The following is a 25,675-nucleotide window of genomic DNA, read 5'->3' as shown; positions in this document are numbered from 1 at the left end:
TTAGTGAGTGATTTAGTCATGAATGAATGAATTAATTAATTAATTAGTCATTGAGTGAAAGAATGAATGAATGTGTAATTGAATTAATGAAATTGTAGAATATATGAATCAATGAATGTGTCATTACAAGAATAAAGAAGTCATTGAATGAATGAACAAATGATTAAATGAATGAGTCACTGAATAAATGAGTCATTGAATGAGTAAGTCATTGAATTTATGAACAAATGAATGAATAAGTCATTGAATGAATGAACAAGTGAATAAATGAGTCATTGAATAAATAATTGAATGAATGTGTCATTGGATGGATGAAAGAATGAATGAATGAATGAACAAACGAAACAACAAATGAACGAATCATTGAATTAATAAACGAGTCACTGAATTAATGAAATTATAGAATGAATGAATCAATGAATGTGTCATTAAAAGAATGAATGAGTCATTGAATGAATGAATAAACAAGTGAATAAATGAGTCATTGTGTAAATAAGTGAATGAACGAGTCATTGAATGAATGAATGAATGAATGAGTCATTGAATTAATAAAAGAGTCACTGAATGATGAAATTATAGAATGAATGAATCAATGAATGTGTCATTAAAATGTGTCATTAAAAGAATAAATGAATGAATAAACATGTGAATAAATGAGTCATTGAATAAATAATTGAATGAATGAGTCATTGAATGGATGAATGAATTAATAAATGATTGAGTCTTTGAATTAATAAATGAGTCACTGCATTAAGGAAATTATAGAATGAATGAATTAATGAATGTGTCATTAAAAGAATCATTAAATGAATGAACAAATTATTGAATAAATGAGTCATTTAATGAATGAGTCATTGAATTAATAAACGAGTCACTGAATGAATGAATCATTGAATGAATAAATGAGTGAGTCATTGAATAAATTAACAAATGAATGAGTCATTAAATGAATGAGTGAAATAATTAATTAATTAAGTAATAATTGAGCCATTGAATGAATGTATGAGTGAGTCATTAAATGAATGAATGAATGAATGAGTCATTGATTGAATGAATGTTTAATTGAATTAATGAAGTTATTAAATGAAAGAATCAATGAATGTGTCATTGAAAGAATAAAGGAATCATTGAATGAATGAACGAATGATTGAATGAATGAATGAGTCATTAAATGAATGAGTCATTGAATGAATGGGTGAGTGAGTGAGTCATTGAATGAATAAGTCATTGAACAAATGAATGGATGAGTCATTGAATTAATAAATGAGTCACTGAATGAATGAATCATTAAATAAGTGAGTGAGTCATTGAATGAATGAACAAATTAATTAGTCATTGAATGAATTGAATCGTTGAATGAATTAATGTATAATTAATTAAATAAAGGATTCATTAAATGAATTAATGAATGAATGAATTAATGAATAAGTCATTAAATAAATAAATCATTAAATGAATCTATAAGTGAGTCATCATTGGATGCACGAATGAATGAGTCAATGACTGAATAAGTCATTAAGGGTGCTTTCACACTTGGTTCATTTGCCTGGACCGTACCCAAGTTCGATTGTCTCCCCCTGCCACCTCCTCGGTTGGTTTGAGTTCATACTGTCTTTTTTCCTTCTGAACCCCGGTACGCTTGCATCATCGAGCTGCTGTTTTGTTTACGGCTGCTGCTAGGTGACGGTCACGAAAGCAAGTGCCGAAATGAAAGACGTCTGCACATCGCGGTCATTCTGCTTTAACTGAAGCTTTTGATTTTGGACATACAGAAAGCGACTCGCGTCTATCTGCCGCAAACATATTATAAACATTCAGAACATCACACAGCGTCTGCAGGAGCTGTTTTTGGAGGAGACAAGCAGACATCACTGTGTATCACTGTGTTTGCCCTGGCTCAGTCCCGCGCATGTCACCAAGATACGAAACGTGACACACACAAACACGAACGAACGTTATGAAAACGATAGTTTGTTGTACAGTTGGCGGTGCACTTCCGTGATTTGGTATGATTGCATTCACATCAGAAGTGAACCGTACCAGAGTTCGCATAAACTGTACCCCAGACCACCTCTTTCAGGCGGACTCAAGTACGGTTCACAGGTGCGCACCTGAGTTCAGAAGACACGTTCACACTAGCTAAACGTACCATACTATGACGTCAAACGAACCCGGGTGCGGACCAAAAGTGCTAGTATGAAAGCACCCTAAATGAATGAATAAATGAATGAATGTGTGATTTACTGAATGAATGAGTCATTGAACGAGTAAATGAGTTGATGAATGAGTGAATGATTAAATGAATGAGTCAATCAATAACAAACTAAATAAATCAGCAGATCAATAAGTAAATGAATCAGCTCCATAACATGAGAAGAATAAAATAAGTAAAGAGCAGCAAAGTAAAAACACACAGTGGTTAAACATGTCTAGCTGTGTAACATATCCTGCTTTCTGGAACCCTCTGATGTGTTAATCTGAACTCACTATATCAGCTCAACAGTAAACCTGAGTTCTCTTCTCTGCAGAGGGGCTTCAGGTTCCGCTATGGGTGTGAGGGCCCGTCTCACGGAGGGCTTCCAGGGGCCTCCAGCGAGAAGAACCGCAAGTCCTACCCACAAGTGCAGGTAAAGTTTTTAATTATATATTTGTATTTAACATTTATAAGATTTGTCGACGTTTATGTTTTCACTATTTCTCTTCCTTTTTTTTTTTTTGTTTTATTTAATATTTACAATTTTAATATTTTAATATATACAATTTTATTTAATATTTTTCACTAACATGTTAATTTGTGTGTATAATTATTGACCTGTGATCTTCAAGCTGCTGACTAATCTAATGTACATGCTAGGGATGCACCGATATGGATTTTTTTTTCGCCGATATCGATAACCGGTAACTCTTAAGATTTAGAGGCTGATAGCCGATATACTATAGCTGATAATATAAATATTTCAAATTGTCATAATTTTTTACAGTAAACAACTGATTTTATTTTAAAAGCTTTATAAAGGTTTGAACTGCTCTTATGAACTGAATAGTCTATACTCAAAGCAAAAACAGCAATAATTTGAGAATTATATAGATTATATAGACTTATATTGATGATCATTTGTAGTATACCAACAATAAAGTATTCCCTTTTCTTCATAGCGAATTAACATGCAGCTTGACTATAGAAAAATAAGTAGGCTATAAAAATAATAGGTTAAATAACATAACGGCTCTTAATTAGCAAACAAGTTTAATAAATGTCTCAAGTAAAATAAAAATGAAAGAACTGAAGGTCTGAAACCAGCTCAAATGTTCTTGACTAAAACGTGCTACAGTAATGTACACATGTAAAAATATACTATGTCCGAAAAGACGTTTTAAGAGGTGTTTTGACTGTTCAGAGTCACCGAACAAGTGAAAAGCTGAATACAGATAGTTTTACTTCAGAAAATGCGGCATAAATTCATCCTGTTTGGCGTTTTAGACTCTTTTGAACACATGGCTGCTGCTTGTCAATCAGACAGCGCTTCTGTGTTCGTTCTTGCTGTCAATTGCAGGAAAAAGTTTACGATAAACCGCTGTGAGCTTGAAACTAACTGAAGGCGCTGCGTGACGAAGCGGAGTCAGATTAGTGCTCAACTCAGAGTTTGATACAACACCTGAGCATTGAGCACAGATGACTTTATGACAATTACACAGCATAATATAAAGACGGAATGTGGCGGAGCGTTGAGAACCTATGCTGGATGCAGTGACTGGCGCACCTCTCCCCGGTGCTGCTGTGAAGGCTCTGTCGGCTCACTATGTGTGTGTGCGCTTGGTAATGGCTATCACGAGCGCTCCTTATAATCATTATAAATATTCCGGTCAAACTGAATACAATCTTACATCAACAACACATGGCAAGCAACGCGCTGATAATACCAAATAATCATATTAGATCACAAACAACTCAACAAGCCGTTTAGCATCGCTGCTGTGATGTTTACACATGTAATATTTTTCCGCGGTATACAAAATACACAATGACACTCCATCAAACATATGTAAATGTAATGTAATGTGTATTTATATAGCGCATTTATTGTATTTGGCCATACACCCAAAACGCTTCACAATCATGAGGGGGGTCTCTCCACACCACCATCAGTGTGCAGCTCCACTTGGAGGATGCTCCGGCAGCCACAGGACAACAGCACCAGTGCTTCACCACACACCAGCTATAGGTGGAGTGGAGAGACAGTGATGGAGCCAATTCAGTGGATGGGGATGATTGGGAGGCCATGATCATAAGGGCCGATTGAGCAACAGGACACCGGGGTTACACCCCTACTCTTCACCAGAAGTGCCTTGGGGTAATTAATGAGCACAGAGAGTCAGGACCTCGGTTCAACATCTCATCTGAAAGACTCACTGAGCAGTATACTGGGGCATTAGGACTCACACAGACTGCAGGTTGAGCGCCCCCTGCTGGCTTCACTAACACCACTTCCAACAGCAGCCTAGCGTTCCCAAGTGGTCTCCCATCCAGATACTGACCAGACTCAGCCCAGCTTCAGTGAGGGAGCGCTGTTAGGGCCGCAGGGTGATCTGGCTGTGGCCATAGAAAGAAAAAGAGAGAGGAAAAAGAATGAAAGATTGAAAGAGAGTTTAAAAGTGAGAAGGAAAGTACGAGACACGTGAGAGAGAAAGAAAAAAGATTGAAAGGGAGCAAGAGAGAGAGAGAAAGAAAAAGCGAGAAGGAATGAAAGAGAGAGAGAGAGAGAGAGAGAGAGAGAGTGTTGTCATGTCTCTCTGTGTGGTGCAGTTGCAGCTGTGATCATCATCATCATCATCATCATCAGCTGCTGGGCTTCTGTACACCTGCAGCTCTGAACTGCTCATATCAGCGGAGGAGCGACTGAAGAGGAGAGAGAGAGAGACAGAGAGAGAGAGAGAGAGAGAGACAGAGAGAGAGAGAGAGAGAGACAGAGAGAGAGAGAGAGAGAGAGAGAGAGACAGAGAGAGAGAGAGAGACAGAGAGAGAGAGAGAGAGAGAGAGAGAGAGAGAGACAGAGAGAGAGAGAGAGAGAGCATCGTGTGTGTGTGTGCGCGCGTTTGGGAATTTCCTCGGTGTGTCATAGGGGTAATTAGTGGGAAAACTCGTCAGAGATGAGAAACGAGCCGTGCAGCGACTCGCCAACACTCGTCCCACACAAACACACATTAAAGAGCTCTGCGTGCGCGCATGCTTGTGTGTGTGAGTCTGTGCTCGCGTGAGCGCTCCTGTGTCCACGCATGTGAGTGATTGTGTATGTGCGTCTTTCTGTGTGTGTGTGTGTGTGTGTGTGTGTGTGTGTGTGTGTGTGTGTGAGCATTCCAGTGTGTGCTTGTGTCTAAGTGTGCGACTGTGCATGCATGTATGGGTTTGTGTGTGTGTGCTTTTGTGTAAGTGCTTGTGCATGTGTGTATATATATATATATATGTAAATGTGTGTGTTTGTGTGTGTGTGTGTATGTGTACATTTGTGATTGTTCCTGCATTTGTGTGCGCAAGTGTGTACATGTGTTTTTGCGTGTGTACATACATGATCGCAAGTGCATGTGTGTTTGTGTGTGTCTGTGTGAGTGTGTGTCTGTGTGTATGTGCATTTGTGTGTGCGTGTATGTGTGTGTGTGTGTGCTTTTGTGTAAGTGCTTGTGCATGTATATGAGTGTGTGTCTGTGTGTATGTGCATTTGTGTGCGTAAGTCTGCTTGTGTGTGTGTGTGTGTGTGTGTGTGTGTGTGTGTGTGTGTGTGTGTGTGTGTGTGTGTGTGTGTGTATGTATGTGTGTGCACACTTGTGATTGTGCCTGCGTTTGTGTGCGCAAGTGTGTACATGTGTTTTTGCATGTGTACATACATGATTGTAAGCACAAGTGTGTATGTGTGTTTGTGTGTGTGAGTGCTTGTGTGTGTTCTAGTGTATGTTTTGTGTGAGTGTGTGTGTGTGTGTGTGTGTGTGTGTGTGTGTGTGTGTGTGTGCTTTACAAGTTGCTCTTCAGTAGTTTCTGATAGCTGATCAGCAGCCGGATCATTTCTGCCTTCAGATTATTGTGTATTATTATGATGATGATTATTGATCAGCATCTATGAACAGACAGACACTCCACCTGCTCAACAGGCCTGTATTCTCCACATGTCTGCCCTCACGTGTGATCTGCTCTTCAGATGATCTTCATATTCTCTGATCTTCAGTCTGCCTGTGATATTAGCGTTTGTGACTCATTTGAGCTAAGAGAAAGTAAAGCGGTGAAACCACAGAAGCAGAATATCAGCCAATGACACACTGCTTTATTATTCATCTCAGGAGGCACTAATCACACACACACTTCTGTTTCCAGCTCAACTCTGAACTCTGCTCATTCTTAATTATTGCTTTTTATTTGACTTTATTTATCACAAGAAACTAAATTACTTTTGCTTATAAAAGTTTATTTGCCTACTGTATATACACTCACTGGCCACTTTATTAGGTACACTTCACTAGTACCAGGTTGGACCCCTTTTGCCTTCAGAACTGCTTTAATCCGTCATGGCGTAGATTCAACAAGATACTGGAAATATTCCTCAGAGATTTTGCTCCATATTGTCATGATAGCATCACACAGTTGCTGCAGATTTGTCGGCTGCACATCCATGATGCCAACCTCCTGTTCCACCACATCCCAAAGCTGCTCTATTGGATTGAGCTCTGGTGACTGTGGAGGCCATTTGAGTACAGTGAACTCATCGTCATGTTCAAGAAAGCAGTCTGAGCTGATTGAGCTTTATGACATGCTGCGTTATCCTGCTGGAAGTAGCCATCAGAAGATGGAGACACTGTGCTCATAAAGGGATGGACATGGTCAGCAGCAATACTCAGGTAGGCTGTGGCGTTGATGCTCAATTGGTACTAATGGAGCCAAAGAAAATCTCCCCCACACCATTACACCACCACCAGCCTGAACCGCTGATACAAGGCAGGATGATCCATGCTTTCATGTTGTTGAGGCCAAATTGTGAGCCGAGCATCCGAATGTGTCAGCAGAAATGGAGACTCATCAGAGCAGCAACGTTTCTCCAATCTTCTATTGTCCAGTTTTGGTGAGTCTGTGTGAATTGTAGCCTCAGTTTCCTGTTCTTAGCTGACAGGAGCGGCACCCGGTGTGCTCTTCTGCTGCTGTAGCCCATCCGCCTCAAGGTTGGACGTGTTGTGTGTTCAGAGATGCTCTTCTGCAGAGCTCGGTTGTAACGAGTGCTTATTTGAGTTACTGTTGCCTTTCTATCAGCTGGAACCAGTCTGGCCATTCTCCTCTGACCATCAACAAGGCATTTGCGCCCACAGAACTGCCGCTCACTGGATATTTCCTCTCTGTCGGAGCATTCTCTGTAAAGCCTAGAGATGGTTGTGAGTGAAAATCCCAGTAGATCAGCAGTTTCTGAAATACTCAGAGCAGCCCGTCTGACAGCAACAACCATGCCACGGTCAAAGTCCCTTAAATCCTCTTTCTTCCCCATTCTGAATCTCAATTTGTACTGCAGCAGATCGTCTTGACCATGTCTACATGTCGAAATGCAGTGAGCTGCAGCATGTGATTGGCTGATGTGAAATTTGCGTTAACAAGCAGTTGGACACGTGTACCTAATAAAGTGGCCGATGAGTGTATAGTTTGTAGCATTTCTATTCATAAAGTGTCTCTCTTCAAAAACGTTGCTACATTAAAAACATCTTATTTTCAGCAGATAATTAGAATTTTCATTCCTTTCGTTGCTTTATTTTTACTATTATTGTTATTATTAATCATCTTTTCTTCTTTTCTTTGCTGTCGTCATCTTCTTCGTTTTAAGAACAGTCAGATCATGTGGTGGAAAACTCCACAGAAGCTCCGCTCATTTTCCCTATGCATTCTGGGATTCCCCCAATGAAAGCACACTAGTAGAGCTGTGACGCTTCTGTGCTGTTAGTGCTTTTGCAGAACTGAAACTCAGCATATATTGACTGTATGAGTAATAGCTGTACTATAGTATTGTTTGTTGAATAATACTAAAACTGTATATAACAGTACATCAATGAGTAGGATAGATGAGGATAATTATGTTCATTCATTCATTTATGTGAATTTAAATTGATCAGGATTTTGAGTTATTCAATAACATTGTTTTACATGGGAATATGATATTAATAATATTTTATATACTTATAATGAAATAATTCAAAGATTATTATTATTCATTTGTTATTGACAATTTTTTTTTGCTGATTTAAATCTGGGAATAACGAGACATTATTGATCACCATTGTGTGTGTGTGCGTGCGTGCGTGTGTGTGTCTGTGTGTGTGTGTCTGCGTGTGTGTGTCTGTGTGTGTGTGGTCAGATCTGTAATTATCAGGGCCCTGCTCGTGTGGTGGTCCAGCTGGTGACCAACTCTCAGCATCCGCATCTTCACGCTCACAGTCTGGTGGGAAAACAGTGTGATAAAGGCATCTGCATCTCCGACATGCAGCCCAAAGACTCCAGCATCAGGTCACACACACACACACACACACTACTGTATCACACAATTACACACTTTATAATGTCACACTGTACTATATTACACAATTACTCACTTTACAATGTTTATTTGTAATCTATCCATCTATCTATCTATCTATCTATCTATCTATCTATCTATCTATCTATCTATCTATCTATCTATCTATCCATCTATCTATCCATCCATCCATCCATCCATCCATCCATCCATCCATCCATCCATCCATCCATCCATCCATCCATCCATCCATCCATCCATCCATCCATCCATCCATCCATCCATCCATCCATCCATCCATCCATCCATCCATCCATCTATCTATCTATCTATCTATCTATCATCTATCTATCATCTATCTATCTATCTATATATCTATCTATCATCTATCTATCTATCTATCTATCTATCTATCTATCTATCTATCTATCTATCTATCATCTATCTATCTATCTATCTATCTATCTATCTATCTATCTATCTATCTATCTATCATCTATCTATCATCTATCTATCTATCTATCTATCTATCTATCTATCTATCTATCTATCTATCTATCTATCTATCTATCTATCTATCTATCTATCTATCTATCTATCTATCTATCTATCTATCTATCTATCTATCCATCCATCCATCCATCCATCCATCCACCATTCTATCATTTAATCCTTCCCTCCACCATTCCCTCCATCATTCCACAATTCCATCCCTTCATTTCATCCAACCTTTATTCCATCATTTAATAATTCCATCTATCATTTCATTCTTCCCTCCTGCCATCCATCATTCCGTTTATCCATCCATTATTCTAATCTGTCCTTCCGACAGTTCGTCTAACGATCTATCTATTGCTCTATCCTTCCGTCTGTCTATCCATCCATCCATCCATCAATTCATCCATCTATGTCCATCCGTTCATCCGTCCATCCGTCCGTCCATCCATTCATCCATCCTTTAAAAATCCCCCTATATTAAACAAACATAATAAACTTTTAGGACACACGCCCCCCCCCCCCCAAGTTTGTCCAAATTCACTCACGCCCCAGCAGGCACCCCTCCCTCGAGACAAAGTTATAGTGCATGTGCAAACATCATTCATATATTATTTACTGCGTTTAAAGTAGCGTGCGTAGAATTAATTAAATTGAAACATAAATACCTCACCTGAGTCAGTGTGATGGCTGAGCCTGTTTCTGTGAGGACAACATGCTAGTCTGTGGTTGGATTCCTGACACGACTTACTGAAATAATCTTCCGCAGTCAATAAGAGTGAGCCACTTGCTTTTGATGTACGTACAAACAGAAAATGCGGCTTCGCAAAGCTAAGATCACAAAGCCCTGACGGTGTGGTTGAGTCGAACATTGAGTATGTTTACATGGGCAACAATACTTTAATATGATTAAGACAATACTCTGATTAGAGTCTACCATGTAAACAGCCATTTCTGATCACCTCAATTTGACTAAAGTCATAACTGAACTAAACAGAAATGGAGTAAAGACATGTGGAGACTGCAGATATTAGTGGATTTGTTGAGATAAACTCTGCAATCTAACAATTACCATCATGTAGGACTTTTCGCTGCATTTTGTGGCAAGATCCACACACATACGGCGGTCAGTAAAGGGCTGCGCACACACATACCTACACACACACACACACACACACAGACACACACACACGTTTGTTTTTGTAAAAAGTGGGTACATTGTATAGGTTTGCATTCATTTTATACTGTCCATTTAATACACAAGAGTGAAGAGGCTGTATGAGTGCTGATATTGCACGCATGTAATTTACTATGATATAGTTTAAAGTAATCTAATTTTTTTTTATCTAAATCTAATATTGAATTTTGGCACACGTCTAGTCATGACATTAGTGTTGAATGTTTGTTTGCGTGTGTTTGACAGTTTCCCTAATTTGGGCATCCTGCACGTGACCAAGAAGAACGTGAGTAAAGTGTTGGAGGAGCGCATGATGGAGGCCTACAGGATGGGTTACAATTACGGCATCTTCATCCACCCGGAAATCGACGCCTTGCAGGGAGAAGTGCGCATGCCCAGAGAACTCAACGGTACAGTGGAAAACACTCACACACACACATCACAAGGATAAAAAAACATGAGGAACACATTAAACAGTGTGTGTTGCATTGTCAGCAATGAAATACAAGTCAATTTAGATACCACTGCTTTCTTTTTTATTTGTGTTTTCCATACTGTCCTGACTTTTCCTGATTCTGGGTTGTGTGTGAATGTATGTATGTATGTATGTATGTATATATATATATATATATATATATATATAAATATATATATATATATATATATATATATATATATATATATATATATATATATATATATATATATATATATATGTATATGTATATATATATATATATATATATATATATATATATATATATATATATATATATATATATATTTTATATATATATATATATATATATATATATATATATATATATATACATATATATATATACATATATATCTGTGTGTGTTCAGAGGCTGAGAGGAGTCTGATCAGCAGTGCAGCGTCTCAGCAGGCGAAGGAGATGGACCTCAGTGTGGTTCGGCTGATGTTCACTGCGTTCCTGCCTGACAGTGATGGAGGATTCTCACGCAGACTGGAGCCCGTCATCTCAGAGCCCATATATGACAGCAGTGAGTGACACTACATTACACTACACAACACTACTAAGGGTGTCACGATCCTCCAAATCCTTGATTCGATTACATTTTCAATTCTAAAGTCACGATTCGATTTTCGATTATGAATAATTAATTAATAACGAATTAATTATTTGTAGCCTACCGTTTAAACTACCTGACCTGCATGGTCTTTGTTTTACCCATAAACAAATCATACAGTAAATGAATAAAGGCAAGACACACACATAATTACCACCTGTCAATCACTTTTTCTGCGGGACTCGTGAATAGGCAGTGATCTGTGTCGTTATAATGGCGTCGGTAAAAAAGACGCACAACCAACAGGAACCAGCCAACAGTATCTGAGGTGTTCGCTAAAATGACTCAGTACAAGTGAGTGAAAGATTGAAGCAGTCCTCTGACTGCCTGGACCTGCTGTCTCGAGCGCATGGCTGTGTGTGCGTCTGTGTGTGTGTGGTCACGTGATGTGCATTTTCAGAGGTAGAGAGGAAGGAGGGCTGCTCAGAAATGCTACACGCCACTGTGGATGTCAAATCGTTGTCGTTCTAAAATGCCATTTAAAAACAAAGACAGTGTAAACAGGGCCTGAGTGTGAACTTTTTGCGAGCGGATTTGCAACAGGGCGGGCGGAGGATCGAGATGCTGGTGTTGTCTATCGGACGAACCGTACGTAATACGTACATAGCAGAGCTTGCAAAACTGTGTTTTTTTTTTGTCGACAACACGAACGTTGTCAACATAACTTACTGGAAATCCAAAATACTTCCACACCGGCGACTTCATAGAAAGAGGAGAGGGTTTAAGTTCTGTCGACGGGTCTCCTGCGTCTGCAGTTCAACTAGCCTGTTTTTTTCCCGCTTGGCAAGCCAAGCTGACGTGACATGGGGGCGTGGCAGCATCGACGATTCTATTTTTTGATTCGATAATCGAAATTGAGTATAAATTTAGATCGATTTCGTTTATAAATCAAAATCGTGACACCCCTGAACACTACACAACTCAACATTACATTAAGCTGGAGCCTGTCATCTCAGAGCCTGTATACAACAGCAGTGAGTTACACTACACTAGACTACATGTTCCATGAAGAAGTCCCTACACACAACTTTATTCTCTTTCCCAAATGGAAAACCAGCAACTATCAACAATGCATGACTATCTGCTGTCATGGAGCAGTTTGCAATCAATAAATGTGTTTATAATGGAAGTCAATGGGGCAAAAACAGCACCAACATAACCAAAGGGGAGTTGATTCACAGAGAGTGTATGGTTGAGATTATGAAAACTTCCAAAGTTTTATCCTAAAATATGTGTCAGAGTAAGATTTGTCAGCAGAAATCATCACATTTGCTGAAACACAGAGAAAGATGTGGGCAAATTTGGTCTCAAAATCAGCCCAGAGAGGCTGAAAACAACCCAAGGGTGAAATTTAAGTGAATGAGACCTGAAGTCTCAAGCCAAAAAGACTACAAAGGCTGCATCCGCTTGTCATTAAACCTCATTTTTGTTTGCTTACGCCATATTTAAGCATTCTTTCAGATGTCGAGTATAAATCAGATGCCGCATGGAACTATAAATAAACAGGTGTAAAGAGTACCTAAAAACCATACTTGAGTAAAAGACAGATACCTTACTGTAAAAATGACTCCATTACAAGTTACAAGTCACCAATTCCAATAAGACTTGAATTTTTTTCAATTTTTAAAAGAACTGAATTATTTTACTCATGCTGAATGTAGGCTCAAAGACCACCAAGAAAGGTTTTATTTCATAATACAGAATATAAATTGAACACTTCAATGATTCAAAACGGCAGAACAAAATAGATAAACAAAATAAAAAAATCTCAAACTCAAGTTTTCAAAAAAGGCACAAACAATTTAAAAAAATACAAAAAACTAGTAAAAAAAACTCAGAGCTGACTTTCATGTGATTCACCTCTCAGTCTCAAAGAGGGGCAAAACTTTTATTTTGAGTAGTTTTTCAATTGACTAGGATGTTTTCTCTGTATTAAAATTAAACAAAGAGGAGCAGTGTTATTTTTCAACTTAGCAAACTACATATAAATTCAATAATAAATACATCACAAATAGTCATGTCATGTCGCAGTGGTTTGTACCAAATCAGTAACTGTATTAAATTCACTAAATTCACATTAAATAGACTCTTACTTCAATGTGTTTTCTCAAATTTGGCGATACATTCTTAAAAGCACTTATTTTTGTGGTTCGTGGCAAACAAAGTAGACTCTGCATCCTGTAAGAGCCATTCTGCTTATCGCCAATTGAAAACTTTTCTTTCAGATAAGGGCATGGATGGTCATCAGTGCTGGCACTGCTTGATGTGCCGACTTCGGCTTCATCATTTGCTGCAGCCATGACGCTTATTGAACACCTGGTAGGCAAGCTGCTAATTCACGTTGACGTGATTTAGCTCATAAATAGCATACAGTGCCTTCAGCACCCTGCAGATGGCGATATCGCCTAGTCCGCCTAACAAATTAGCCGTGCTAGATAAAGATGCAGATTAGTCGCGCACAATCACAATGTAACGAGTAACAATAGGCATCCGTGCAAATAGTAAAGAGTACAGATATTCAATCAAAAATGTAGTAGAGAGTAAACGTTGCTTATATTTTTAATACTCAGTACAAGTGCAAAGTAGCCAAAACAGTAACAAAGTCCATTTACTTAAGTACAATACACCACTGTAAATAAAGGACGGATGTTTCTAACTCTTGTGTTTCTGTGTGTTTGCTGTTGTTCAGAAGCTCCAAACGCCTCCAATCTGAAGATCGTGCGGATGGACAGAACCGCCGGCTGCGTGACCGGAGGAGAAGAGGTTTATCTGCTCTGCGACAAAGTCCAGAAAGGTCAGGAAGCACTAATTCACCCCTCCTCATGTCTTATAATTCAGATTACAGCATTTGTCCCTTAACTCAAAAAAGCCCCGGCTTCACTAAAGCTCTAAAATAAAGCAGATCCCCAAATCTGTTTTCATGAAGAAACGAGCTGATCTTCATCTCACACTCAGTGAATGTTTGGATTTTGCCTCATCAGTGTGCAGTATTTCATCAGTGAACATCACTCCTTTCTCACTACAGTAAAGCAACATTAATATGTTAACTTCACTAATGAATATTAATGAAGGTGCACAATAGAGCGCGCTGATTGGTTTGAACCAAGCCTTACTCAGGCATTAATGCAGTGCACTCAGAGACGTAATACGGTACACTTAGGTACAGACGTCCAGTCTACACGCTAAGATCTCATGACCGTGACGCAGCTTTAAAAATTCGTTTCAAACCGGAAGTACGAATTTGCTCAAAATAACGCAAAAACAACCAATTTACACTTTTTTGTGAGATATAGGTGTCCTAATAGTGTTTTTAGCAGTGTGGGACACATATACCACTGAAAACAGCTCAGCACATGTGTTTTGGTGTTTCATGACCCTTTAATGAGCACAGAGAGTCAGGAGCTCAGTTTAACCGTCTCATCTGAAAGATGACTCTCACTGACAGTACAGTATCCTCTTCACTATACTGGGGCATTAGACGAGGGGTGTCAAAATGAATCGTTTCTTTGATGCCAACACGGAAAATTCAGTATCGGTTCAGTAATGATCATAACCGGTTAGTACATACTGATGTCATTTATCTCATATGCGCTATATTGTGATAACTCGTGAGGAAGGCGAGTGCAAGTAATTAAAACACTGCAACTACTTAATAACACAGAAACTCTGCACAATCCCCGGTGTGTGTGTGTGTGTGTGTGTGTGTGTTTGCTGGACAGTCTTTCACTGACACTGAAGTTACAGCAGACGCCCCTGTTTCACTGCTGGAGGAAATGAAAGTAAACTCTATTTCTCTCTCTTTCACTGTGGCTCACTTGACCTGCTGGCATGAGGTAACTTCTCCTCTCCTCTTAGCTGTTACCGCGGTACTTCTGGATACAGACACGGTAGCGTGTCTGCAGAGTTTCCTCCACCCTGTCTATCATAGATCATCTGTGATCGTCACTGCCGCTTATCAGTGTCACGCATCGGTGAGCATCGCCAGAGCGTAAGAGCCAATTGCAGCCCTTTCTGTTGAGCGCGTGACCAATCGGAGGGGAGTAAGAACTCTCATCAACGCTCAGAAAGCGAGCAGGACATTCATATTTTACTTTATTTGCTATAAATGCTCATGTTGTTCTGTGCTTGTCCTTGAGTTTTTAAAGGTACAGTTTATACATCTGACTGCTTGTATTAAAGGACAAAATTGTATTTCAAATATTATATATATTTATAAATGTTAACACAAGAATTGGTAATGTAAGAAGTAAATTATAAACTTATGTATGGAAAGCATCGTCAACGCAGATAGTGGATTGAATTCAATCGATAGCATGATAATTGTGAGACCAGTGTAGGTTCATTCATTCATTTTCTTGTCGGCTTAGTCCGTTTATTAATCCGGGGTCACCACAGCGGAATGAACCGCCAACTTATCCAGCACGTTTTTACGCAGCATATGCCCTTCTAGCCGCAACCCATCTCTGGGAAACATCCACACACACACACTCATACACTATGGACAATTTAGCCTACCCAATTGACCTGTACCGCATGTGTTTTGACTGTGGGGGAAACCGGAGTACCTGGAGGAAACCATGCAAACTCAACACAGAAACGCCACCTGAGCCGAGGCTTCCCGACCCAGCGACCTCCTTGCTGCGAGACGACAGCACTACCTACTATACCACTGTGTCGCCCACCAGTGTAGGTTCACACCTCTAATTTCTAATTAGGAGTCACACAGCTGCAAGTTGAGCGCCTCCTGCTGGCCTCACACCACTTCCCACAGCTGCCTGGTTTCCCCATGTGGTCTCCAGACACGGACCAGGCTCAGCTCTGCTTAGCTTCAGTGAGGGAGCGCTCTTGGGCTGTAGAGTGATCTGTCTGTGAAAAGAAAAAAGAAAAGGAAAAATGAAAACGAAAGGAAAAAAAAGAAAAGAAACCTTAAAAGAAAAGAACAAGTAGAAAAAGAAAAGGAAAATGAAGAGCGCTGATATAATGCAGCGCCTTTGAATAGGTCGATCACTGGCTAGCAGTGCTGAGTGTTAATGTTATATCCTAATCTCAATCTGACGAGAGACAGAAATATCTGTAGTTGTTTTATTGTATTATCATATTTAAAAAGAAAAAAGGAGAAGAAAAGAAATAAAAAAGAAAAAAAAATTAAATGAAAAGAAAATGTAGAAAAATGAAAGTACATTAAAGAAAAAGAAAAAAAGAAAAGAAAATTGAAAAGAAATGAAAAGGAAGAGCACTGATATTATGCAGTGCGTATAAATAGTCCCTAGTTAGGTCACTAGCTAACAGTGCTGAGTGATAATGTGATATCCTAATCTCAATCTGACGAGAGGCAGAAATATCTATAATTGTTTAATTGTATTATCATATTTATTTTCATGAGGGATCATTTGCATAATCATGACCATTGACGCATATGGGGCCCTATCATACACCCGGCGCAATGTGGCGCAAGGCGCGGCGCAGTAGTCTTTTGGTAGTTTCAGCTTGGCGCAAGAGTGGTTTTGAGGCGTTGCGCTACGCTGTTTAAACAGCAAATGCATTAGCGCTTATTTGTGCGCTCATAGGCGTTCTGCTCTAAAAAGGAGGTGTTCTGAGGCGGACCGCTGGCGCGTTGCTATTTTGAGAAACTATAATAGATTTTTCATTAGACCAAAACAAACCCGGTCTAAACTCCAGCGCAGAGTTGCTCCTCGCTTACACACTGCTTAATACACACAAGAGAACAATAGGCAAATATCTTTACATATGATAACATTTAAATATTAAGGGTAAATATAGGATATAATAAGAATAGATATAGAATATAAATATAAAGGATTAAAATATTACAAAACATATTATTTTCTAGCCTACATAAATATGAAAAACCACTGCTTTTATGTCTTCTTCATCTCAGGAGGCTTTTTCAGTTCATTCATAACAATTTGCTTTTGTATAATGTTATTATTATTAGCAGTATTTTTTATTATATCCATATTTATATTTGTTTTATTAAAAACCAGCTTAGATTTGCCCACCTGTCAGATTTTAGACCATATGGGGCACAGCATGTGTTTTAGGATATAACTCAGGGTTTTGAGCACACGTCATTATTATTGTTCATTTATTCGTTTGCTGGAAATTAGAACTGAATTTAGAAAAAGTTTTGAAACAAATATTTGCGCTTAACAAACTAAATTAATTATTTATAGACTAATTGATGTCTGTGCGTAAAGGTTTCCCTATTCAAGAGCGAATGTGATCCATTATCTCTCATTCTCACGCAGTAGATGCTCTGTTTAACAGTTTTCTGTGAACTGTTTGCTTGTGAAATGCTCAGTTTTTCCACTTAGACTTACTTTGCGTCCTGTAAATAGTGAATGTGCTCTTGGCGTGACGCGGCTGACTCTTAAAGGGAATGGGAGATGAGACTCTGATTGGGTTATTCTCTAAACACACCTATAACTCATTAAGAAAATAAACTCAACCCTTTTAGACCATGAGCCACGGCGCAAAGCGGATTTTCCCGTCCTTAAATTAGCAAAAATGCGTTCTGACACGTCCTGAAAGCGTTTGCGCCCTGCGTTTTGCGCTCTGCGCATGGACCGTCAAAATAGAGCCCATGATATCTAGAACACTTAATTTGATTAACCAAGAACACATTTTACTGATAATAAGTGATGAAGTATCAGTAAAGATTTCTGTTTTACTAGATTTCTGAATTACTCTCCTCACATAGACATGTGCATCTGAAGAGCAGCGAAAGCTTAAATAAGAAATAGTATTAAGTAAAAATAATATAGCTTTTTTCCTGAGCGTAGTTCATTCATTCATTCATTTTCCTTCAGCTTATTTCCTTATTTATCAGGGGTTGCTTCAGCGGAATGAACCGCCAACTATGAAAAAGGAATCGAAAAGGGAAAAAAGAAAGAAATGAAAAAGGAAAAGGAAAATGAATTTGAAAAAGTTGTGTATTTAAATGTATCTTTGCTGTTTTCCCTGAGTGTAGTTTTCACACTAAAGCCGGTCCGCCTGCTGGAGGAAGTGCAGATTTCCAGCTGTAGGGATTTCCCCTCACACTCATGCAAAGCAGAAGAAAGTTGACCAGACGTCAGTTTTACTACGTTTCACTTCTCTTACATCATTCTGTCCATCCTTCGCTTATGTCTCAAACCAAGGAGGGTTTCTAGAGAAAGTATATTTAAAAAAATTATAATTAAAACTGCTGTGGTCAATATTATTAACCCCCCTACGATTTGGTTTTCTTTAACTGTCTACAGAGCAAACCACTGAGTACATTTACATGAACACAATAATCGTCAAAATGAACACTGGATCATCAATATAGAGCCCAATATATCTGTTTATTTATTATTATTATAATATTAGACTAGATATTCTTCAAGACACTAGTGTTCAGCTTAAAGTGACATGTAAAGGCTTTACTAGGGTAATTAGGGTAAAGTTAGGGTAATTAGGCAAGTCATTGTATAACAGTGGTTTGTTCTGGAGACAATCCAACACTAATATTGCTGAAGGGGCGAATAATATTGAATATAATATTTTAATATTAGATTAAAATGGCTTTAAAACAAGTAAGAACTGCTTTTATTTTAGCCCAAATAAAACTAATCAGACTTTCTCCAGAAGAACAAATATTAGAGGAAATACTGTGAGACATTCCTGAATCTGTTCAACATCATTTGGGAAATATTTGACAGATAAAATAGGTAAACAGTGTTTTTTTCATGAGGAACTGAGCTCAGTTTTCAGTGTGATGACGGGATATTCAAATGCTGGTGTGTTTGCGTGACTGCAGTTATTTCCTCTTATTTTCCCTTGCTGCTTCGCAGTAATTTCTGCTGTTTTATTAATATGACGTCATTGTTTGTTTGATTTCTGACAGATGACATTCAGGTGCGCTTTTATGAAGATGACGATTCAGGCTGGGAGGCGTATGGGGATTTCTCTCCCACAGATGTGCACAGACAGGTCAGACTGTTTCCTCATGAGTATTTATTTACCTGAGGTCTCTGGGGCAATGACATGATTGGATGCTTCGAAGCTGAATTTATGCATTTAGAAATATACAGTCTGGCATTCGTGATGCAATTTTTTTAATTGCTGTTTGTTTTTTACACATTATTTCAGGATTTTATAAACAAATGTAGTCAAAGCTGAATTTAAAGGCATTTTTAAAAGTAAAAGAAACATTTTTACGGTTGTCAGTGTTGAAAGTTATGATGGGAAATTCAAAATGGATATTTCATACGGTCACTTTACCTCAGTTTATTTCCAGGATTGAAATAATATATCATATATCACATCATGTATCATATCATATATTGTATATCATATATCATGTCATAAATCATATATCATGTCAAATATTATATATCATGTCATATATCATATCATATATCATGTATCATATCATATATATCATTTATCATATCATATATCATGTCATATATCATATAATTTATCATATATCATGTCATATATCATATATCATATCATATATTATATCATATATCATGTATTATTATATATCATTTATCATATCATATATCGTATATCATGTCATAAATCATATATCATGTCATAGATCATATCATATATCATGTCATAAATTATATATCATGTCATATATCATATATCATGTCAAATATTATATATCATGTCATATATCATATATCATATCATATATGATATATCATATCATGTATCATATCATATTATCATGTATCATATCATATATCATGTCATAAATCATTTATCATATATCATGTCATATCATATATCATATAATTTATCATATCATATATTATATCATGTATCATGTCATATGTCATATTTCATATCATGTATCAAATATATCATATATCAGATCCTATATCATATATCATGTATCAAATATCATATATAATATAATATCATATATACTGTATCATATATCATATAATTTATCATATCATGTCATATATCACATATCATGTATCATATCATGTATCATCTATAATGTCATAATTTTTTAATCAAATTTTGTATCATATCATATATCATACATCATCATATTTCACGTATCAAATATCATCTATCATATCATATATATCATATATCATTTATCGTCATATATCATGTCATATATCATGTATCGTGTCATGCATCACATATCATCACGGCATATAATAAATATTGTATCATGTATCATATATCACATCATTTCCAAAATCATGTATCATATTTCATATATTATATCATGTATCATGTCATATCATATATCATATCATATCTTATTAAAATAATTATTTTTTGTTTTGTTTTTGTAGTTTAATATTAATAAAAATGAAGTTAGTCTATAATAATAACTGCGTATGATATAATGCATATGGACAAAAATAACACTGTTGCATGTTGCAATGGATTCTTCCTGGAAAAAAATATGAATTATTCAATAAAATGTTGGTTATATAATGAGTGTGAATGGCTGTGATTTTACAGTGTTACTATTATTCTTTGTCTTCTAATTGTTGTTCATCTTCCTGTTATTATTAATATCAGTATTCATGTTGTTGTTGTTGTTGTTAGTTGTAGTAACAGTCGTAGTATTAATATTATTGTTAATATTAATGTTATTATTCATATGAATATTGAATAATCCACCTGTTCTTCCTCTCCCTCAGTTTGCCATCGTCTTCAAGACTCCTAAATATCGAGACCTGAACCTCCAGAAGCCCATCTCTGTGTTCGTGCAGCTGAAGAGGAAATCCGACAACGAGACGAGCGAACCAAAGCCCTTCACCTACCATCCACAGATCATCGGTACAGTCTACTTCCATAAGGACAAATACAGATGACCAAAACATCATTTGCTTATTTTACTCATACTGATTTCATCACTTATAATGTCCAAGGCATTGATATTAAAGGGCCATGAAACCCGCTCGCTTCAGCAGGGTGTTTTACACCTCTACTCTGGGAAAAGTCAGAAAAGTGGGCGTGTCATATATTATTTTTTCAGTTTGTGCTATTCAACAAGCTTTTTAACTCAATACTTTTGGCATTGATTTTGTCCCATAGTACCCACGCCCTCTTCCTCAATGCAGTGAAGCCACAGTTATATACTCTCGTACTGACCCTTTGTGGCCAATCGCCAATATACTATGTATGGCTCCTACAAAGCCTGATAGCACGCTCATTATATTGCACATTATATTAAATGAGTTTGACACTCTTCTAAAGCAGCGTCTGTCTGTTTTCTAGATAAAGAAGAAGTGCAGAGGAAGAGACAGAAGACCCTGCCTAACTTCCAGGACTACAGCGGAGCAGGAGGCGGAGCCGGGGGCATGTTTAGAGGAGGAGGGGGCGGGTCTACAGCAGGGGGCGGGCCCAGCGGAGGAGGAGGAGGAGGCGGAGGTACATTTCACTTCATATATGCATCCCAAATCACATTGTTATACACCATTCTACACCATTTTGTAGTATACTAAGTACAAAATAAGTACACTTTAAAGGGCACCTATTATGCAAAAATCACTTATTATGCAAAAATCACTTATTATGCAAAAATCACTTTAATAAGAAGTTTAAACTCAGTGTGTGCATATCTCCAGCCTCTAGTGGTGAACATAAATTAATTGCATTTATTATAATCAGACTTGATGCAGAAACATTTTTGATTGACATTCTCCCTATGTACGTGTCAGAGGGGGAAGCCCCGCCCACTAGTGCCCATCTCTCCCTCATTAGCATAAATGGAGTGATAAGCAGTGTTCAATATCTTCTTCTGTAGAGCTTTGGGTTTACAGAACAGTGCATTACATGTAAATGCATTAATATTATAGTGTACAAGTGCATAGTGTACACTAGTGCATATTGTAATGCGTGTCATTTGGGAGGCAGCTATAGATTGTTGGAGCTTTACATATTCTTTTAGGGTAAATATGTCATGTTGTTTATCTTATAGGGCATTTCTTTCATGGGTATCAAAACTTTAATAATTTTGGGAGTGGATACAGCTTCTCCTCGGCCATGGGAGGAGGCGGGACCAACATCAAGCATGGTGAGAGTTTGAGCTGTCAATCATTGTGTTGAGAATTTTGTGATTAAAACATTGAGTCTGCGGGTTTATGCAGAATGTTTAGATCATAGGAGCTGGAAACTTATTTAAGGCTCGTCAGAAATGCCTTTTTTTCTTTTCTTTTTTTCTGCATTAAGCACACCAAGAGCCGGTTGAAGACAGCGAAGGTGAAGATGATGATGATGATGATGATGATCCCGCAGCAGGAGGTGTTGTGCAGCTCTCAGATCATCCGGGATTTACTGGAGTAAAAGCAGAAGATCTGCACGCCTCAGGTTTGACTTTCAGTGTAAACAGTGCAGATGAGTCTGTGCAGGAGGTCAGACGATGCCCATTTATTTATATCGTTCATGTCAGAAACTGCTATTAACATTCATAAATACTGACAAAAGGAAACAATACAGCCTGAAATATTGACGTAGAATGTCTGAAATTGTATTTATGAACATTAATAATATAATGAATGCAATATAAAGGGTTATTGCAGAAACATTGGCCATATTTGATTGATTGATTGATTGATTGATTGATTGATTGATTGATTGATTGATTTGATTGATTGATTGATTGATTTGATTTGATTTGATTGATTGATTGATTGATTGATTGATTGATTGATTGATTGATTGATTGATTGATTGATTGATTGATTGATTTGATTTGATTGATTTGATTAACTGATTGGTTTTTGGAGGTGGAAAATAGCAGTTTTCTTTTTTAAAGTCAATGTATTGTGCTTTTCCTCGTCAAATAAAGATTTTGGATGCACAAATACAATATATATACATATAATAAATACAGTGTGAATAAATCTAATATTTAAGCTGCAGTCATGAGCATACAGACAACATGTACAAGCAGCATCTTCTGGCCTCTTTAAAGGGGTAGTTCACCAAAAAAGGACATTTACTTGCTATTTACTCTCTCTTAAGTGGTTTCAAACCTTTGAGTATGTTTTAGACTGTTCAACACAAAAAAAATATTTTGAACAATGTCAGAAATCGGGTAACCTTTGACTTCCATATAAGGAAAAACAAATACATGGAAGTCAATGGTTACCGGTTTTTAACATACTAAAGATGTTTCGAAGAATGTTAGACAATGGTAACCATTGAGTTCCATTGTAGGAAAAAAAATACATGGAAGGCAATGGTTACCGGTTTCCAAAATACAAAAGAAGATATTTTGAAGAATGTTAGACAATGGTAATCATCGACTTCCATAGTAGGAAAAACAAATACATGGAAGGCAATGGTTACCGGTTTTAAACATACAAAAGAAGATATTTTGAAGAATGTTAGATACCGGTAACTATTGACTTCCATAGTAACAAATACAATGTTAGTCAAGGGTTACTGGTTTCCAACATACATACAAAGATATTTTGAAGAATGTTAAAAACATGTAATTACTGACTTCCATTGTATTTGCTTTTACATCAATGGAAGTCAATGGTTACATGTTTCCAACATACAAAAAATATATTTTGAAAAATGTTAGAAATGTGTAACTACTGATTTCCATAGTAGGAAAAACAAATACATGGAAGTCAATGGTTACCGGTTTCCAACATACAAAAAAAGGTATTTTGAAGAATGTAAGAAACCTGTAACTATTGACTTCCATAGTCAGAAAAACAAATACAGTGGAAGTCAATGGTTACCAGTTTCTAACATACAAAAGAAGATATTTTGAAGAATGTAAGAAAGTCAGTAGTTACCGGTTTTCAACATTCCTTAAAATATCTTCTTTCTGTATTCTTCTTCCTTGTTTCTGTGTTCAACTGAAGACAGAAACTCCTAAAGGTTTAAAACCACTTGAAGGAGACAAAATGAGGACAGAATATTCAGTTTTGCGTGAACAAACCCTCCTCCAGTATTTTCAGTATCATTTGTTGAGTTTCATCATTAGTTTGTGGTGTGTGTGTAAATGTGTGTGTGTGTGTGTGTGTGTGTGTGTTCTCTTTTTTCAGGAAGTGTGTTAGCGCCTCATTTAGCTGAACTAGCGAGTCGACAGGCTGAAGCGCTCTTTCATTACGCAGTAACGGGTGACGCTCGACTGCTGCTGGCTCCACAGCGCCCCCTCATGACCACTCAGGATGAGGACGGAGACACGTAAGTCAGCTAACACTGCTCTTACAGTTCACCACTTAATTATTAGCCCTCCTGTGACATTTTAATGAAGTGCGCATTGATTACAGCATATACATTAATTACAGACAATATATCAAATTAGTAGTACTGGGCAAAGATTAATCATGATACTCTACTATACTGTACTCTGTTAAACTATACTAAACTATACCAAATAATACTTTACTATACTAACCTACACTTGAATTAACTAAATTATACTATGACAAACTATACTATATACAATACTGAACTATACCATGCTGAACTATACGATACTACACCATACTATGCTAAATTATACTAGACTATACTAAACTATACTGCACTATACTAAACTGTACTATACTGTATTTTACTACACTAAACTCTACTATACTAGACTGTACTACACTATGCTAAAATATACTATACTGTAGTATACTACATTAAACTACTATACTACACAATACTAAACTGTACTCTAATATACTATACTCAACTATACTGTACTATACCACACTGTACTACACTATGCTAAAATATACTATACTGTACTATACTATATTGAACTACTATACTACACTATACTAAACTGTACTCTAATATACTATACTTAACTGTACTGCACTATACTATGCTTAACTATACTGTACTATACTACACTTTACTATACTATAATAAACTAGTGTACCATACTACATTATACTGTACAACGCTATACTAAACTATACTGTACTACACTACACTGTACTATACTATAATAAACTACTGTACTATACTAAATTATACTATACAACGCTATACTAAACTATACTGTACTATATTAAACCATATTATACCAAAGCATACTATACACTATACTAAACTGTACTGTACTATACTATACTATACTAAACTATAATATAATATACTGAAATATGCTATACAAAACTGTACTATACTGTACTACACCATACTATACTACACTACACTGTACTGTACTTTACTAAACTATTATGCTGAACTATACTGCACTATACTAAACTGTACTATACTGCACTATACTAAACTAAACTGTACTATACTACACAATACTAAGCTATACTGTACTATACTATTGTAAACTACTGTTGTGTACTACGCTATACTGTTTTATACTAAACCATAATATATTAAACTAAACTATACTATACTAAAC

The 25,675-nt window shown here is 37.0% G+C and overlaps 1 protein-coding gene across 7 annotated transcripts in view; it reads left to right on the top strand.

The window, feature by feature from the left end:
• Window positions 1-25,675, top strand: part of nfkb1 (nuclear factor of kappa light polypeptide gene enhancer in B-cells 1) — a 69,136-nt gene that overhangs the window by 23,534 nt on the left and 19,927 nt on the right. For all 7 annotated transcript variants that reach the window (XR_012390043.1, XR_012390044.1, XR_012390042.1 and 4 more), the window contains 11 exons: window positions 2,529-2,627; window positions 8,376-8,524; window positions 10,453-10,616; window positions 11,074-11,232; window positions 14,009-14,113; window positions 19,208-19,293; window positions 20,988-21,126; window positions 21,568-21,720; window positions 22,271-22,366; window positions 22,522-22,659; window positions 24,357-24,498. Coding sequence is in view for 4 of the 7 variants with exons in the window: in XM_073922336.1 (XP_073778437.1) it covers window positions 2,529-2,627; window positions 8,376-8,524; window positions 10,453-10,616; window positions 11,074-11,232; window positions 14,009-14,113; window positions 19,208-19,293; window positions 20,988-21,126; window positions 21,568-21,720; window positions 22,271-22,366; window positions 22,522-22,659; window positions 24,357-24,498 (1,430 nt within the window). In the remaining 3 variants the exon portion in view is untranslated. The remainder of the gene's footprint in view (window positions 1-2,528; window positions 2,628-8,375; window positions 8,525-10,452; window positions 10,617-11,073; window positions 11,233-14,008; window positions 14,114-19,207; window positions 19,294-20,987; window positions 21,127-21,567; window positions 21,721-22,270; window positions 22,367-22,521; window positions 22,660-24,356; window positions 24,499-25,675) is intronic.

The sequence above is a fragment of the Danio rerio genome, chromosome 14, assembly GCF_049306965.1.
Source record: "Danio rerio strain Tuebingen ecotype United States chromosome 14, GRCz12tu, whole genome shotgun sequence".
NCBI lineage: Eukaryota > Metazoa > Chordata > Actinopteri > Cypriniformes > Danionidae > Danio > Danio rerio.
The sequence above is the reverse complement of the archived record's forward strand: the minus strand, read 5'-3'. Positions and strand labels throughout refer to the sequence as shown.